The 20,123-nt window shown below is 39.0% G+C and overlaps 1 protein-coding gene across 1 annotated transcript in view; it reads right to left on the bottom strand.

The window, feature by feature from the left end:
- The window catches only part of FBXL13 (F-box and leucine rich repeat protein 13), a 219,973-nt gene that overhangs the window by 140,899 nt on the left and 58,951 nt on the right, over positions 1-20,123 (bottom strand). The window contains exons 8-9 of the mRNA XM_086397072.1: positions 7,001-7,096; positions 4,161-4,293 (exon numbers count right to left, since the gene is read on the bottom strand). Coding sequence (XP_086253198.1) covers positions 4,161-4,293; positions 7,001-7,096 — 229 coding nt within the window. The remainder of the gene's footprint in view (positions 1-4,160; positions 4,294-7,000; positions 7,097-20,123) is intronic.

The following is a 20,123-nucleotide window of genomic DNA, read 5'->3' as shown; positions in this document are numbered from 1 at the left end:
CCTATCATAATATTTTAACAGGCATTTCCCAGCCTTGCTCTCATCTGTCTTTTAAACATTTAAAATAATATGTTAAAGTTAATTTTCTTCTAAAGTTTTTTGTAGATAAGGATTACAAGTACAAGTCGTGTGGCTACTCAGCCAAACAGCCTAAAATATCAGCCAGTATTTATCTTCAATCTAACAAAAAGTGAGAAAGTCAAACTTCTTACCAGAAATGTGTATAACTTTAGGCACATCAATAAATCAACTGACCTTAGCTGGGGGAAAAAAAAAACTGGAAAAGCTGAAACATCTCTGAGATTAATTTTTTAATCTTTGATAGACCCAAGGTTGTTTAAATGAACAGTGGTTTTATTAAATAAGCTATGGCTACCAGACACCCCCGTAAGGCCTGCTGCCAGCAGCCCTGGGAACTGGCCCCATCCTTCAGCTGGTGACCAGCCCCAAGACCTGCCAGGCCTCACAGCCAACTCAGTGGTCCAATAACCACTGAAAAAGGCAGGGTCTTTCCACCAAACACACCAGGGGCCAGCCGTGTCTACCAGACTGCCCACTGTCGTTGGCCCTGCCATGACAGAAGGACCCTTGCAGCCTGCATTGAGGACAGCCCTAGAGCATTTAACTCTGATAACCAGTGGGGAGTGTGCTGCTCAGCTCCATAGGACATATCCTATATAAGACTACTCTTCCATGGTTGGTAAGTTTTTTACATTTCCTAAACACATAGAAATAAGAACAGAGAATTAGGCTTAATGAGATAACAGAGAAATATGTTCCAAATGAAGTAACAAGGCAAAACTCCAGAAGAACTAAGAAAAATAGAAATAAACAATCTATGCAATAAAGAATTTGAGGTAGTGATCATAGAAGTGCTCAATTAATTGGGAGAAGAATGAATGAATGCAGTGAGAAGTTTAACAAAGAGTTAGAAAAAATCTGAGGAATATCATAACTGAAATAAAAATATACTAGGAGAAATCAACAGTAGATGAGATGATACAGAGGAACAGAACTGGAAGAACAGTAGAATCACCCAATCTGAAGAGAAAAAATTTCTTTAAAATAAGGATACTTTAAGAGACTCCTGGAAAAATATCAAGTGTACTAACATTGGGCTTCCCAGGTGGTACTAGTGGTAAAGAACCCACTTGCCAACGCAGGTAGATGTAAGAGATATGGGTTCAGTCCCTGGGTTGGGGAGATCCCCTGGAGGAGGCGCAGCAACCCACTCCAGTATTCTCCAGTATTCTTGCCTGGAGAATCCATGGACAGAGGAGCTGGTCAGGCTGCTGTCCATAGCGTTGCACAGTCAGTCATGACTGAAGCAACTTAGCACACCTGCGTGTACTAGCATTTGCATTATAAGAAGAAGAGAGGAAAGGGCAAAAAACTGGAAGACATGATAGCTGAAAACTTCCCTAACCCGGGAAAAGAAACAAATATTCAGGTCCAGAAAGGACCAAGAGTCCCAAACAAGATGAACTCAGAGGTCCATACCAAGACACACTATAATTAAAATAGCAAAAATTTCAAAAGAAAATCTTAAAAGCAGCTAGGGAAAAGCAACAAGGGAACTAATATCAGCTGACTTTTCGGCAGAAACTCTGCATGCCAGAAGGGAGTAGCATGATATTATTTAAGTGATAAAGGGAAAAACAATACTCCACAAGGCTACCACTCTGATTCAAAGAAAAGACCAAGAGTTTTAAAGAGGAGCAAGAGCTGAAAGTAACCGGATTTACAAGAAATGTTAAAGGGACTTCACTAAGTCGAAAAGAAAAGGCCACAACTAGAAATATGAAAATTGCAAAAGGAAAAAACATCATTGGTAAAGGCAGGTATCAAAGGCAGTAAAGGTAGAATATCAACCGCTTATAAAACTAGTAGGAAGGTTAAAAGACAAAAGTAGTAAAATCATCTATATCAACAATAAGCAGTTAAGAGATACACAAAACAAAAAGGTATGAACTGTGAGGTCAAAAACAGTAAACTTGAAGGGGAGTAAAAATGCATTCAAACTTAAAAGAATAGCAACTTAAAATAATCAAATATGTATAAAGACTGCTCTACATAAACTTCATAATAACCACAAAACAAAAATGTAAAACAGGTGTACACACACACAAAAAGAGGAAATAAATCCAAGCAAACACTGAAGATAGTCACCAAATCACAAAGAAAAGAGAACAAAAGAAGAAAAAGTAATAAACTGGTTTAAGATGGCAGACTAAGTACCTGTTTCAATTTTCCTTTCCTACCCAAATTACCAGAAACAAATTTTTCTAATCTATCATGTCCTTGGAAAACAACAAGGATGGTCTTGGTGGGTCAGAAATTAATAGTTCCTAAAAATCCAAATGCAAACATTACCAGATTGAATGAAGAACATTCAGAAGATGGCTGCTGTAAAAGATGGAACAGCATTATGTCTTTGTAAAGGATGTGTCCCAGAAATTAGAATATATAGTAATATTAACACCATTCTCATTAAAAATATGAGAAAAGGATTAAAGAACAAGACAAGATAGCTGCATATCCTTGCTACCAGAAAAAGAAGTAGAAGATATAAGAATAGGAATGAATGGAAATATTTCCAGGTGATATGATAGTCTACCTAGAATACCAAAAGAATCAACTGACAAACTATTAAAACTAGGAAGGCAGTTTAATATATGATCAGATAAAATGACATTATATATAAAACCATCACTTTCTGCAGCACCAGCAATAACCAATCAGAATAACTCCATTTTGTATTTTTCTTTTTTCAATTAAAAAAATTCAGATAACTGTTGAAAGCCCTTGTGAACCTCTTCCCCATTTCATTCAACTCTCTCCATCTCAGAGGTAACCACTGTCTTGCATTTGGAGTTTTTCATTCACATGCATGCTGTTTATATTTTGCTGTCTGTGTGTGTGTGTGTGTGTGTGTGTGTGTACACAAGTGACCTTAAATATTTAATATTGAAATTATTTCAAAATATGAAGTATATAGAATTATTTTACACATTGAAAACTTGTATACAAATGGTATTAGATTATATATATATATTATTCTACAACTTGCTTTCACCCATTAATATCTATATCATTCATATTGATATTTTGAAATCTATTTTTTCTCTCATTTCCAGAACTATATATATGGAAACTTAGAAATGTACCTCAAAGGACATATGTTTTAATGCAATGGGCTGAATGTTTGTCCCCCAGAATTCATATGTTGGAATCCTCACCCCCAATGTAATTCTATTAGGAGGTTGGGCCTTTGGGACATAATTAAGATGGAATTCTCATAAATAGGATTAATGCCCTTATACAGGGGATTCCAGAGAGCTCTCTCCTGCTCTCTACCATATGTGGATACAGGAAGAATACACAAGTCAACAACCAGAACAAGGCCCTCACTAGACCCCAACCAAGACTAGGCACCCTGGTCTTAGACTTCCAGGCTTTAGAACTATGAGAAATAAGTTTCTGTTTATAAGCCACCCAGCCAAAACAGAACTTTATTATAGCAGCCTGAACTAAGACAGTTAAACACAAAGTTTACAAAGCAAGTTAGAAAACTTGGAAATAATCTTAGTGTCCATCAGTACGAAGAAAGTTAAATAACTATGGTATAGCCATAGTATGGTATTCCCTAAAACCAGGGAAATGATTTTAAGTACTTAAAAATAATTTAGTAGTTCTATATGTACTGACATGAAAAGATTTTCAGGATATAAAAGAAAATATAAAACAATATTATCCCTTTAATGTTAAAAATTAAAAGTGTGTATTTTTAATCATAAATACTTAAATGTATTTTAGAAAAACAGAAAAAGTGATAGTGTTGAGTACCACTGGGTAAGTGAATGGGTTTGAGAGAGATGAAAGTAGATTTTTTCCTCTACTGTCTATTATTATTTCTTTAGTGAGAATATGTCCTTATATTGTGGATAAATTGATGATATATAGATACACAAATGCTAAACAAAAAAATCAATAAGAATGACCAAAGGACCAGGTCTCAGGGCATACAATCTGGAAAGAGCTGACTGTATTATGGGACTTTTAAATAGTTTTAATAGGCATTCTCATGGCCTAAGACTGTAACTGAAGTTTCCATTTTAAAATACATGGAAGCAAGACAAACAGTTAACAAACATACTTACTGACAGATCTCAAAGTTTTCAATCGGAGAACACAACCACGAAAATTCAAGCGCAGCACATTTAGACGCCACCTTTGCAAAATAGACACTATATATTTATCTGTGATTATATTTTTTACTGCAGAAAAATCAATCTAAAAAGGATAAACAAAAATGTTAAGAAATGAGAAAGATCTTTGGCATGTGAAATTTTAAAATATTTTTAAAGCATCAAAGAACTAAAATTTCTTTATCTCATCACTCTTTTCTGTTTGTTAGGGGTTTTGTGATCATTCCCAGGTTTAATTACAGATTCCATATGTCCAGTCCAGGTTGACAGCTGAGAAGGCAGGGATCTCACATCCACCTCCCAACAAGAGTCAATTGTTGTGGAGTGCCTGGATGCTCACCCCCATCATTCCAGGTGAGCCCCAAGGCTTCCCCCTACTTCAAGGTTAACGGACCCTTCTTCATTCATCACTAATGTGTGCCTGCTTCTTTGTTCATGAGAACAAACTATACATTGAGTGCTTGACTATGGAAAGACAATATACTCTGTGGATTATAATGGCTTTTCCATAACTCTTAAGTTTGTGGGGGTAGTTCTAGAGATAAGGAAAGATGATCTGAGTGCAGTGTATAAAACTGAAAGGCCAGAATTTTCTGTAACCTCTGGATGGCCAGGGCTGGTGGATGAACAACAACATCGTATTTTTTTATTGAAGTATATTTGATAACAATAACATAGTGCTAATACTACCTTTCAGCTAAAAGGTTAAGTGTACTGAACATCCTATTTCTTATTGCTTTCTGAACAAAGTTATTCTTCATGCTAAAATGTTTATTACAGTTGTGTCACACTTGAGCACCCACAAATAAAGACAGAAATAATTGCAAATGAAGGGCAACAGATAATTGTGGAAAGAGAAATTTGCTGAGCATAAACTAGCTTCCTACTCTGGCTTTGCTCTTCGCTTCCATGTGCTCATATTTTCTCCATCTTTACCCAGTGAGGTCTCTGGGCAGGAGTGCTAGCTTTTTCTGCCAGTCTTCTGTAAGATTTGTCCTGATTTAATATGGTACATATTCCTTCTTTCCAAGACCATTTGGATTCAGTTTATTTCTTCTTTATGGGTTTTCCAAAGGAAAAAGTGACACCCCCTAATCTGTCACATAAGTAAGAGATTTATTATTTTAAATCAGTGGTTCTTACTGTGGTCCAGGGACAAGCAGCATCAGCATCACCCAAGAACTCATTGGAAATGCAAATTCTCAAGCCCTTCCTCAGAAGTACTGAGTCAGAAACCCTGGGGGTGGCAACCAGCAATCTAACAATCCCTTCCGATGATTCTGATGCATTCTAAAGTTTAAGAATCCCTGCCTTCAACTAAAAATTACATCTAAGACAAGAATACTAAATTTGGTAGCTAAGAGGTTTTAATTAAGACAAGCACATTTTTTTAATTACCATTGCTGCATAAGGTAAGAGTAGAACACTATGGTCAAGAATGGAATGGTGCTCTGATGGGAGGTAAAGATGCTGTGTGGATTATGGAGCTAGATTCCTTGTACCTTGCCAACTCCTCTTGGGTTCTTTGTCAAAGTTTCTGCAGAATGACCCCAATCACCTATTCATAGGTCAGTCTGAGCACATGATACCATTAGCCCTCCAATCAGTAACAATTAAGGAGGGGTGGTAAAGTCAGCTATTGACTGGACATAGGCAACAAGGAAAATGTTGCCACTCCAACATTTGTTGATGGCATAAATGATCACAGTTATTAAGATTAAAGCAGTCATCCAAGAAAAAGAAAAGAAAGGTCATCAAGGATAATACATGCTTATTTTTATCATTGGCTAAGACGTACCACCCAATGTTTCTTTGGAATGAAAAATAAAGCATGTTCTACTTTATGGGAATAGTACAAATATAGTGCAATGACAAGAATAATACAAGAGGCATGAGCCTAGGAGTCCACATTAGAAAATGCCTGAGTATATATATGTCTGCTGCTGCTGCTGCTAAGTCGCTTCAGTCGTGTCCGACTCTGTGTGATCCCATAGACAGCAGCCCACCAGGCTCTGCCGTCCCTGGGATCCTCCGGGCAAGAATACTGGAGTGGGTTGCCATTTCCTTCTCCAATGCTTGAAAGTGAAAAGTGAAAGTGAAGTCGCTCAGTCGTGTCCGACTCTTAGCGACCCCATGGACTGCAGCCCACCAGGCTCCTCCGTCCACGGGATTTTCCAGGCAAGAGTACTGGAGTGGGGTGCCATTGCCTTCTCCAATATATGTATATATGTCTACATGCATGCAAACACACCAAGAAATATCAAACAAGCTTTGTTTACATGTTGTCTATTTTAGCCTGATTTCAGGCTCAGTAGTTTTTTTTTCTTCCCTTTTACTCCATATTTTGTGCTGCTTTGTTGTGTGTGTGTGTGTGTGTGTTTTAAACTAAGAACAGTAGCTAATATTTATTGAGTGCTGCCCACATGCCAGACTCTACAATAAGCACCTTTCTTGCATTTTGCTTAGTCTATCTCTGGAGCTCCTTGAGTAAGGCAATGTTAAACCTAACTCAGATATAATAGAGCTTTATTTCAATCCAAAAAATAATATTCGATTTATTTCTACTATTTAAATTAGAAAATACTTCTATCAAATCTCTTCAAATACCATTTTTTCTCTTTTCCTTCAGGCTGTGCCTGGACGAAAGTGAAACAAGTGTACCTCCTTTTTGTGATCCCATGTTGTGGAGCAGGGAAGAAGGGGGTCCCCATTACTGCTACAAGGTGGCCTATAGCAGTCTGTTCTCCTTTAAGAACTAGAATAAAGACATACTTCAGGTAGTGTCTACTTACACCATTCCACAATGAGCCCATTTGTGTCATCAACAACCAGGAGCGATTCACTTGACCACATATTACCAAATCTCTTAAACTGAGGTAGGAGAAAATCTAAACACAAAGAAAAATAATACACAATTTTGAAAAACATGTGAATTTTGATCTAACTCTTGCATTTTCCATTTGTGTGTGTGTATGTGTGTGTGTGTTAACAAGGATAATGCAATCCATATATTGGGGTTTATGTGCTTGCATTTTATCTAAAGATAGAAATTTCATCTAGAGTTCTAGAACTTATCTGATGATGCCTTTGATATAGTGTGATCAAACTGATAGTTGCAGAAGGATGGTGAAGAAGATAGGTAGCTTTATTTTATTTTCTGAATGAAAGTAGCATCCTGCTAGAAAGTGAATGATTTCCCTAAATGAAGGCATTCAATAATCACTTGCTGAAATGAACTGGGTTCTTTTTAAAGTTACAGGATTCCTGGGAATATACTTAAAATGTATGTTGTAGTGAGTTGATATATGTATACATTGTGAAAGGATTCCTCCATCTAGTTAAACACATCCAACACTCACATATTTATCTTTATTTTAATTAATTCATTTTTATGAGAACATTTAAGTTCTATTCTGTTAGCAAATTTCAATTTTACAACACAGTGTTATCAGCCATAGTCACCATGTATCACTTTAGGTTCTCAGACCTTATTCATATTATAGCTAAATGTTTACACCCTTTCTCCAAACTATGAGTTACATAGCAGAAGAAACCCAGCTGATGCAAGAAATAGCAAACTGTAAGATTATGTAAGATAAAATTACACAGGTAAGGCACAGAGGTAGAAAGAGATGAAAAATATGAAGGAAGTTAAGAGTACATTATATAACATAAAAAGGTTATAGATAACATTATACAATATTCTATACAGACCCTTATAGAATTTCCAGAAGAAAGGAAGAGAGCAAATGGAAATCAAGGCAAAACTCAAAAATATTATAAATAAAAATGCTTTAGAATGATGAAAAGCAACAATTCTCAGATTTAAGAAGCACAAGAAATCCCAAACAGGATACTTATTCCATGGCTTTGTAGTGAAATTACAAAAGGCCATAAGCAAAGGAAAACCTTAAGTGCAACCAGAGACAGATTATCTGCAAAAGAATGTCACTTAGTCTCAGAAAGCCAAAGTCAGCAGAAAATACTTATCAATCTCAGATACCACATGTAAGTAAATCACAACTCAAGGATGAGTAGTAAGTAGACACCCTATGACAAAGATTGAGAGAGTTTGCCTCCAGTGGACCCATCACAAAAGAACTTGTAAATGATGTTTATGTAAGAAGAAAGGAGTGAGATGAAACAGTAATGAGGGGCAAACAAACTAATAAGGATAGGAGTAAACCCAATAACCTTATAAAAGCATATAATGATGATGACTAATGTGGGGGGTACAAAAAGCAAGGGACAAAACCACTAGAAAATACTAATATTCTAAGACTGGAGAGAGTAATCAGAGTTAAAATGTTCTAAATTTTGGTAATTATTCAGGAAGAAAGTTTAGATATTCATTTACTTTAAGCTTTATTAAGGTAAATGTGCACGTTAAAAATATTTAAGTGAAACCATTGAAATAGAAGAAATAGAATGGATATCTTCTAAACTATAAAAATGGGGGATGGGAATAGCTTTTTAAATTCAACAAATTAAGTCAGGAAAGGACAAAACAAGGAAGCACATAAAAAAAACAAATAGTATAAAATGAAATGAAAAACTGAATCTAAGTAAATCTAGTAATAATAAATTTAACAAAATTCACTGGTGGGAATGGAGAAGGAAATGGCAACCAACTCCAGTATTCTTGCCTAGAGAATTCCGTGGACAGAGGAACCTGGTAGGCTGCTGCCCATGGGATTGTACAGAGTCGGATGTGACTGAAGTGACTTAGCATGCATGCATGCCTTGGAGAAGGAAATGGCAACCCACTCCAGTATTCTTGCCTGGAGAATCCCAGGGACAGAGGAGCCTGGTGGGCTCCTGTCCAAGGGGTCGCACAGAGTCGGACACGGCTGGAGTGATTTAGCAGCAGCAGCAGCAGCAGCAGCAGGACCGGTGGGAAGACAAAGATTATCCCTAATAATGTTTTTGCTTTTAAGTTTTTCCTTCTTATATTAACACAGCTATCAAAAATCTCCTTTCAGTTGTGTTCATCTTGTTCAGCATTGTACTTTAGGTGGATTTTTAAAGTTTATCTGATAAAGAAGGTCACTACATTATAATTAAAGTAATTCTAACAATCTACTAAAGATATATAACAATTCTAAATGTGTAAGCATCTGAAAAGCCACAAGGATACAAGGAGAAATTGACAAATCCACAATCATGATGAAAGGTTATATCAGAACTCTCAATTGTTGATAAATCATTCTGAGGAAATAATCTTTCCTGGATTCCTCAGTGCTCCTGCAAAAAACTCTAGTCTCCAGAGACACAGAAATCTGTATGACATAAAGGTAATGTTTTAAAAAATAAATAAAGGTAATATTTTATCTTTACTTCCTCTATAAACACTTTACTTTTATGTGAACTACAGAGATTAGATCTGTAGCTATCTGTTTAGTTAATTCTCTGATCCAAAAGGATGATAAAAATTTTATTTTCTCCCCAAGAACGTCAAATGGGTATAATCCAGCCTACTTTCCTAGGTCAAGCTCCCAAAATGTCAGGAAGATCCTTACTAATTTACATTCAAGGAGATATGGGTCCCAGGACCTTGGGAACATCTCTATGTCATAAAAATCAAGAGATACTGATTTTTATCTGGCCCTTGGAGAGATGTATTTAAGCCTGCCTCCCTGATAGGTCAGTTGGTAAAGAATCTGCCTGCAATGCAAGATATCCCAGTTCAATACCTGGGTTGGGAATATCTGCTGGAGAAGGGATAGGCTACCCACTCTAGTATTCCTGGGCTTCCCTTGTGGCTCAACTGGTAAAGAATCCACCTGCAATGCAGGAGACCTGGGTTGGGAAGATCCCCTGCAGAAGGGAAAGGCTACCATTCCAATATTCTGGCCTGGAGAATTCCATGGACTATATAGTCCATGGGGTCACAAAGAGTCTGACACGACTGAACAACTTTCATTAACTAACTCCCTCTTTCATTTATAAGGATGTTGTTACTACATTGGATCCACCCAGATAAGCAAGGATAATCTCACCATCTCAAATTATTTAACTTACTCACATCTGCTAAGACTCTTGCCTTGTATTCATAGGTTCTGAGGATTTGGTGGGGTACAGGGGTGGGGTGGGGGAGCAATTATTATTCTGCCTATCATACTATGTAAGGAAATGAAGGTGAAAGTGAATTTCCCCTAAAGTCAGGAACACGACAAGGGTGCCCACTCTCACCACTACTATTCAACATAGTTTTGGAAGTTTTAGTCACAGCAATCAGAAAAGAAAAAGAAATAAAAGGAATCCAGATTGGAAAAGAAGTAAAACTCTCACTGTTTGCAGATGACATGATCCTCTACATAGAAAACTCTAAAGACACCACCAGGAAATTACTAGAGCTAATTAATAAATATAGTAAAGTGTCAGGATATAAAATTAATACACAGAAAAACCTTGCATTCCTATACACTAACAATGAGAAAACAGAGAAATTAAGGAAACAATCCCATTCACCATTGTGATGAAAAGAATAAAATACTTAGGAATAATTTACCTAAAAAAACAAAAGACGTATATATAGAAAACTATAAAACACTGATGAAAGAAATCAAAGATGACGCAAATAGACGGAGAAATATACCGTGTTCATGGGTCAGAAGAATCAATATAGTGAAAGTGAGTATACTACCCAATGCAATCTATAGATACAATGCAATCCCTATCAAGCTACCAATGGTATTTTTCCCAGACGCAGGCGGCTGCGACGACCAGAGCACTAAGCATGGCCGAGAAGAGCTACCCCACGTTGGAGGTCAGGGGCAGAAGCTGGGAGGACCCCATTCCCAAAGGGCAGCGGCCAGGAGGAGTTACCCCACATCCGAGGTCAGAGGCAGCAGCCAAGAGTGCCAGGCTGCGACGGTGCAGGAACGGCCGAGAGGAGCTACCCCGTGTCCGAGGTCAGGGGCAGCAGCCGGGAGGAGCTACCCCACGCCCCTATGCCCAAGGCCAGGTGCCACGGCTGGGAGGAGCAACCCCACACCTGAGGCCAGGGGCGGCGGCCGGGAGGACCAACCCCACGTCCAAGGAGTCTTGGCTGCGCGGGCGCAGGAGGGCCTAGAGGAGCTATCCCACGTTGAAGGTCAGGAAGGGAGGCGGTGAGGAGACACCCCTCGTCCAAGGTAAGGAGCAGCTGCTGTGCTTTGCTGGAGTAGCCATGAAGAGATACCCAACGCCCAAGGTAAGAGAAACCCAAGTAAGACGGTAGGTGTTGCAAGAGGTCATCAGAGGGCAGACATACTGAAACCATACTCACAGAAAACTAGTCAATCTAATCACATGGACCACAGCCTTGTCTAACTCAATGAAACTAAGCCATGCCCGTGGGGCAACCCAAGATGGGCAGGTCATGGTGGAGAGATCTGACAGAATGTGGTCCACTGGAGAAGGAAATGGCAAACCACTTCAGTATTCTTGCCTTGAGAACCCCATGAACAGTATGAAAAGGCAAAATGATAGGATACTGAAAGAGGAACTCCCCAGGTCAGTAGGTGCCCAATATGCTACTGGAGATCAGTGGAGAAATAACTCCAGAAAGAATGAAGGGATGGAGCCAAAGCAAAAACAATACCCAGCTGTGGATGTGACTGGTGTAGAAGCAAGGTCTGATGCTGTAAGAGCAATACTGCATAGGAACCTGGAATGTCAGGTCCATGAATCAAGGCACATTGGAAGTGGTCAAACAAGAGATGGCAAGAGTGAATGTCGACATTCTAGGAATCAGAGAACTAAAATGGACTGGAATGGGTGAATTTAACTCAGATGACCATTATATCTACTACTGCGGGCAGGAATCCCTCAGAAGAAATGGAGTAGCCATCATGAACAACAAAAAGTCCGAAATGCAGTACTTGGATGCAATCTCAAAAACGACAGAATGATCTCTGTTCTTTTTCAAGGCAAACTATTCAATATCACAGTAATCCAAGTCTATGCCCCAACCAGTAACGTTGAAGAAGCTGAAGTTGAACGGTTCTATGAAGACCTACAAGACCTTTTAGAACTAACACCCAAAAAAGATGCCCTTTTCATTGTAGGGGACTGGAATGCAAAAGTAGGAAGTCAAGAAACACCTGAAGTAACAGGCAAATTTGGCCTTGGAATATGGAATGAAGCAGGACAAAGGCTAATAGAGTTTTGCCAAGAAAAATGCATTGGTCATAGCAAACACCCTCTTCCAACAACACAAGAGAAGACTCTACACATGGACATCACCAGATGGTCAAAACTGAAATCAAATTGATTATATTCTTTGCAGCCAAAGATGGAGAAGCTCTATACAGTCAGCAAAAACAAGACCAGGAGCTGACTGTGGCTCAGATCATGAACTCCTTATTGCCAAATTCAGACTGAAATTGAAGAAAGTAGGGAAAACCACTAGACCATACAGGTATGACCTAAATAAAATCCCTTATGATTATACATACAGTGGAAGTGAGAAATAGATTTAAGGGCCTAGATCTGATAGATACAGTGCCTGACCAACTATGGACTGAGGTACGTGACACTGTACAGGAGACAGGAATCAAGACCATCCCCATGGAAAAGAAATGCAAAAAAGCAAAATGGCTGTCTGGGGAGGCCTTACAAATAGCTGTGAAAAGAAGAGAAGCGAAAAGCAAAGGAGAAAAGGAAAAATATAAGCATCTGAATGCAGAGTTCCAAAGAATAGCAAGAAGAGATAAGAAAGCCTTCCTCAGCGATCAATGCAAAGAAATAGAGGAAAACAACAGAATGGGAAAAACTAGAGATCTCTTTAAGAAAATTAGAGATACCAAGGGAACATTTCATGCAAAGATGGGCTCAATAAAGGACAGAAATGGTATGGACCTAACAGAAGCAGAAGATATTAAGAAGAGGTGGCAAGAATACACAGAAGAACTGTACAAAAAAGATCTTCATGACCCAGATAATCACGATGGTGTGATCACTGACCTAGAGCCAGACATCGTGGAACGTGAAGTCAAGTGGGCCTTAGAAAGCAGCACTACAAACAAAGCTAGTGGAGGCGATGGAATTCCAGTTGAGCTATTTCAAATCCTGAAAGATGATGCTGTAAAAGTGCTGCACTCAATATGCCAGCAAATTTGGAAAACTCAGCAGTGGCCACAGGACTGGAAAAGGTCAGTTTTCATTCCAATCCCAAAGAAAGGCAATGCCAAAGAATGCTCAAACTACCGCACAATTGCATTCATCTCACACGCTAGTAAAGTAATGCTCAAAATTCTCCAAGCCAGGCTTCAGCAATATGTGAACCGTGAACATCCAGATGTTCAAGCTGGTTTTAGAAAAGGCAGAGGAACCAGAGATCAAATTGAAAACATCCGCTGGATCATGGAAAAAGCAAGAGGGTTCCAGAAAAACATCTATTTTTGCTTTATTGACTATACCAAAGCCTTTGACTGTGTGGATCACAATAAACTAGGGAAAATTCTGAAAGTGATGGGAATACCAGACCACTTGACCTGCCTCTTGAGAAACCTATATGCAAGTCAGGAAGCAACAGTTAGAACTGGACATGGAACAACAGACTGGTTCCAAATAGGAAAAGGAGTACGTCAAGGCTGTATATTGTCACCCTGCTTATTTAACTTATATGCAGAGTACATCATGAGAAAAGCTGGGCTGGAAGAAACACAAGCTGGAATCAAGATTGCCGGGAGAAATATCAGTAACCTCAGATATGCAGATGACATCACCCTTATGGCAGAAAGTGAAGAGGAACTCAAAAGCCTCTTGATGAAAGTGAAAGAGGAGAGTGAAAAAGTTGGCTTAAAGCTCAACATTCAGAAAACGAAGATCATCGCATCTGGTCCCATCACTTCATGGGAAACAGATGGGGAAACAGGGGAAACAGTGTCAGACTTTATTTTGGGGGGCTCCAAAATCAGTGCAGATGGTGACTGCAGCCATGAAATTAAAAGACACTTACTCCTTGGAAGGAAAGTTATGACCAACCTAGATAGCATATTCAAAAGCAGAGACATTACTTTGCCAACAAAGGTCCGTCTAGTCAAGGCTATGGTTTTTCCTGTGGTCATGTATGGATGTGAGAGCTGGACTGTGAAGAAAGCTGAGCACCAAAGAATTGATGCTTTTGAACTGTGGTGTTGGAGAAGACTCTTGAGTCCCTTGGACTGCAAGGAGATCCAACCAGTCCATTCTGAAGGAGATCAGCCCTGGGATTTCTTTGGAAGGAATGATGCTGAAGCTGAAGCTCCAGTACTTTGGCCACCTCATGCGAAGCGTTGACTCATTGAAAAAGTCTCTGATGCTGGGAGGGATTGGGGGCAGGAGAAGAAGGGGATGACAGAGGATGAGATGGCTGGATTGCATCACTGACTCGATGGACTTGAGTCTGGGTGAACTCCAGGAGTTGGCGATGGATAGGGAGGCCTGGTGTGCTGCGATTCATGGGGTCGCAAAGAGTCGGACATGACTGAGAGACTGAACTGAGAACAAATAAGTTCACAATTTGTATAGAAATGCAAAAAACCTTGAATAGCCAAAGCAATCTTGAGAAAGAAGAATGTAACTGGAGGAATCAACCTGCCTGACTTCAGACTGTACTACAAAGCTACAGTCATCAAGACAATATGGTACTGGCACAAAGACAGATATCTAGATCAATGGAACAAAATAGAAAGCCCAGAGATAAATCCACGTACCTATAAACACCTTATCTTTGACAAAGGAGGCAAAAATATACAATGGAGAAAAGAGGATCTTTTTAACAAGTGGTGCTGGGAAAACTCGTCAACCACTTGCAAAAGAATGCAACTAGAACACTTTCTAACACTATACACAAAAATAAACTCAAAATGGATTAAAGATCTAAATGTAAGACCAGAAACTATAAAACTCCTAGAGGAACACATAGGCAGAACTCCCTCTGATGTAAATCACAGCCAGATCCTCTATGACACACCTCCCAGAGTAATGGAAATTAAATAAAAAATAAACAAATGGGACCTAATTAAACTTAAATGCTTTTGCACAACTAAAGAAACTATAAGCAAGGTGAAAAGACAGCCTTAAAAATGGGAGAAAATAATAGCAAATGAAGCAACTGACAAAGAATTAATCTCAAAAATACACAAGCAGCTCATGCAGCTCAATTCCAGAAAAATAAGTGACCCAATCAAAAAATGGGCCAAAGAACTAAACAGACATTTCTCCAAAGAAGACATACAGATAGCTAACAAACATATGAAAAGATGCTCAACATCACTTATTATCAGAGAAATGCAAATCAAAACCACAATGAGGTACCATCTCACACCAGTCAGAATGGCTGCTATCAAAATGTCTACAAACAATAAATGCTGGAGAGGGTGCAGAGAAAAGGGAACCCTCTTACACTATTGGTGGGAATGCAATCTAGTACAGCCACTTTGGAGAACAGTGTGGAGATTCCTTAAAAAACTGGAAATAGAACTGCCATACAACCTAGCAATCCCACTACTGGGCATATACACCGAGGAAACCAGAATTGAAAGAGACACGTGTACCCCAATGTTCATTGCAGCACTGTTTACAATAGCTAGCACATGGAAGCAACCTAGATGTCCATTAGCAGATGAATGGATAAGAAAGCTGTGGTACATATACACAATGGAGTATTACTCAGCCATTAAAAAGAATGCATTTGAATCAGTTCTAATGAAGTGGATGAAACTGGAGCCTGTTATACAGAGAGAAGTAAGTCAGAAAGAAAAACCCCAATACAGTATATCAGTGCCTATATATTAAATTTACAACGCATGTATATGAAAGATGGTAACAATGGCCCTATATATGAGACAGCAAAAGAGACACAGATCTAAAGAACAGACTTTTGGACTCTGTGAGAGACGGCAAGTGTGAGATGATTTGAGAGAATAGCATTGAAATATGTAATTACCAGATGTGAAATAGATGACCAATCCAAGTTTGATGCATGAAGCAGGGCACTCAAAGCTGGTGCCCTGGACCATCCAGAGGGATGGAATGAGGAGGGAGGGAGGAGGATGGAGGGGGGTTCCAGACTGGGGGATACGTGTACACCCATGGCTGATTCATGTCAATATACGGCAAAAACCACCACAATATTGTGAAGTAATTAGCCTCCAATGAAAATAAATAATTTTTTTTAAAAGAAGTGGAAAAAAAGAAAAGAAAGTGAAAGTCGCTCAGTCATATCTGACTCTTTACAACCCCATGGACTATACAGCCCTAGAATTCTCCAGGCCAGAATAGTAGAGTGGGTAGCCTTTCCCTTCTGCAGGGTTTCTTCCCAACTCAGGGATCAAACTCAGGTCTCCCGCATTGCAGCCGAATTCTTTACCAGCTGAGCCACAAGGGAAGCCCGAGAATATTGGAGTGCATAGCCCATCCCTCCTCCAGTGGATCTTCCTGACCCAGGAATTGAACCAGGGTCTCCTGCACTGCAGACAGATTCTTTACCAACTGAGCTATCAGGGAAGGATATGTAAGGAAATGATCAACATTAAATTTAAGAAACCAGTTACATCTGAGGGAGGGAAAAAAAAAATACAGTCAGAGAGGCTTTAATTGTATTTGTTAAATCTTATTTCTTAAGCTGATTGGTGATTACATTCATTATATTTTTTTTGTGCATGCCTAAAATACTTTATGTTATAAACCTCATTTTTGACAAAAATATCTAGGAACAAATGTAACTAAGGTGAAAGACTAGTACACTGCAAGCAATAAAGCATTATTGAAAGACATTTAAGACCTAAATAACAGTAACAATAAAAGAAATTTAACCAGAATTTGAAATCTGCCTATGAAGAAACACACACAGAAACACACACACACACACACACACACACACACACCCTGCAGATTCAAAGAGTATTTTATCAAATATCCAAGGAATTGATAATACTAACAAGAAAAGTACTTAAGATGTTAGTACCACCCAAAGTGCTCTACAAATTCAATACAATCTCAGTCAAAATGCCAATGGTCCTAGCAAGAATATAAAATGGGGCAAAGACAGCCTCTTCAATAAATGGTGCTGGGAAAACTGGACAGCTACATGTAAAAGAATGAAATTAGAACACTTTCTAACACCACACACAAAGATAAACTCAAAATGGATGAAAGACCTAAACGTAAGACCAGAAACTATAAAACTCTTAGCGGAAAACACAGGCAGAACACTCGATGACATAAATCAAAGCAAGATCCTCTATGACCCACCTCCTAGAGTAATGGAAATAAAAACTAAAGTAAACAAGTGGGACCTGATTAAACTTAAAAGCTTTTCATAGCAAAGAAAACTATAAGCAAGGTGAAAAGACAACACTCAGAATGGGAGAAAATAATAGCAAATGAAACAACTGACCAAGGATTAGTTTCCAAAATGTACAAGCAGCTCATACAACTCAATACCAGAAAAACAAATAACCCAATCAAAAAGTGGGGAGAAAACCTAAACAGACATTTCTCCAAAGACATACAGATGGTTAACAAACACATGAAAAGATGCTTAACGTTGCTCATTATTATGCAAATCAAAACTACAATGAGCTATCACCTCACACTGGTCAGAATGGCCCTCATCAAGAAGTCTACAAACAATAAATGCTGGAGAGAGTGTGGAGAAAAGGAAACGCTCTTGCACTGTTGGTGGGAATGTAAATTGATACAGCCACCATGGAAGACAGTATGGAGATTCCTTAAAAAACTAGGAATAAAATCACCATATGACCCAGCAATCCCACTCCTAGGCATATACCCTGAGGAAACCAAAATTGAAAGAGACACATGTACCCCATTGTTCATTGCAGCACTATTTACAATAGCTAGAACGTGGAGGCAACCTAGATGTCCATTGACAGATAAATGGATAAAGAAGTTGTGGTACATATACACAATGGAATATTATTCAGCCATAATAAAGAATGCATTTGAGTCAGTTCTAATGAGGTGGATGAACCTAGAACCTATTACACAGAGTGAAGTGAGTCAGAAACAGAAAGATAAATACTGTATTCTAATGCATATATACGGAATCAAAATGCTATTATGTATACACTGGCCAAGTCATTCTGCAAGGACTACATGTTCAAGTTGCTTGGTAAAACTGAAGAAGGATGACTATCAGGTTGAGATATATGTATTTCTCGAGGTTTATACAAAAAAAAATAATAATAAAAAGCAGGAATGAGAAAAACGTGCCTGTGAAAGGCATTGGAGCATTGGAAATTTGGTGAGAGAGGTGGGCACCCCAGATGAGACAGGGCTGAGAGACAGGGACTGGAAGAGGAGGGCATGGTGTGGGAGGTGAGGCACCAGCAGCATGAGGCTGGCCTAGCATAGGGCTTCGAGCCCAAGTGCATAGGAAAGGGGTCTAGTCAAGGAGTGGGATCCTAGGGGAAGAAAGTTCAGGTGGTCATACTGAAGGGTAGGGTGGAGATGGAACTCAGTGATGTGAGAATCACATCCATTCATGAGATGAGGGACTGGCCTGTGTGGAGTATCAGAACCAGAGGAGTGTAAGGAGGGTGGTACTTGCACAGGAAACATGGCTATGACAATTAGAGATTGGTACATACGGGGAAGAGGTGGATAGACCGAGTAAGTTAAAAGCCTAGAAAATTGGGATCCAGGTTTCTCCCTCTAGGAGAAGGTATAGTTGTGAGTGTGGAAAGGAAGAAAACTAGAATGAACTCTGTGCTGTTAGATTAGAATTGAGTATTAATGGGAAATCATGGTTTTCAGTACACAAGTAGATAAAGAGATGAGGCTAGGAGTGGGAAAATCCTCCCCTGAAGCTCAAGGAGAGTGGACTCTTGAACCAAATCAGGCTTCTGTCATCAAGGAAGAGCAGAGGGATTGACTGTTGAGCAGCAGCATCTTGCCAGTCCACTGTGCGATAGATCATCAAAGTAGGGAGTAAATGCCTTTAGCTCCAGGATGCTTTACCACTTATTTGATTTCCTGGGTCTTATTCACTAAACTGTAGTATTTCTAAGTTATTGCTAGATCATGCATCAACAAACATTTTCTAAAAAGGGGCAAAAAAGTATATATTTTGACTTTGTGAAAAGAAGAGATGTCTTCAACTCACCAAGAGATACATTGTCTTTTTTTTTTACATTTGAAAATGTGAAAACTATTCTTAGTTAGAAGTTCATACAAGAAAAGATGGTGGGGGGCAGTTTTGTCCCTTAGGCCACACTTGGCCACCCTTGCTGTAGATCATCCCCATCCCCATCTCTCCCATGATGGGCCCAGCCAAATTCTTAACCCTGTTTATTTTTTTTTTGTCACCCCTGTCCTAAGGGCAACCTGTATCCTGAAATACTCATGTCATCAGAACAAATAGAGCCAAATTTAGGGACAAGAAATGAAAATTCCCCAAAGATATTTTTTGGCAACACTGCTTTGCCTCAAAAGGGCCAGTTTTCACAATTCCCAGAGATTAAAAATAAAATTGTTAGAATGTGAATGTAAATAAAGATTGACTAGTAACTCAGGTCATCGTTGGACATAAGTGTTTTTAAATGTCAAGTAAATGTCTTGGGTCCATTCCACCATTGATTGTGTACCAGTGGGATTGTTTAATATTGGTTTAGTCACATTTAGTATTGGTAGGCATGTTCACTTATAGATCACATCAACTTTACTCCCATTATACAAATCAGGAAACTGAAGATGGGAGAGACCAGATTACATGCTGTAGGTTATACAGTACCTCAGTCAGCTCAGGGTACTGTAACAAAATACCATAGACTGAGTCACGTTTCTGGAGATTGGGAAGTCCAAGATCAAAGCACTGGCAGGTTTGGTCCTTGGTAAGGGCTCTTTTCCTGGCTTGTAGGCAGCTGCCTTCTTGCTGTGTCCTACATGGCAGAGAGGAAGCTCTGGTTTTTCTTCCTCTTTTTC

Source organism: Bos grunniens, chromosome 4 (assembly GCF_055505025.1).
Source record: "Bos grunniens cultivar Pamir isolate PY7600 chromosome 4, Bosgru_T2T1.0, whole genome shotgun sequence".
Lineage (NCBI taxonomy): Eukaryota > Metazoa > Chordata > Mammalia > Artiodactyla > Bovidae > Bos > Bos grunniens.
Note: the sequence above shows the minus strand (reverse complement) of the source record. Positions and strands in the feature narration are given on the sequence as shown.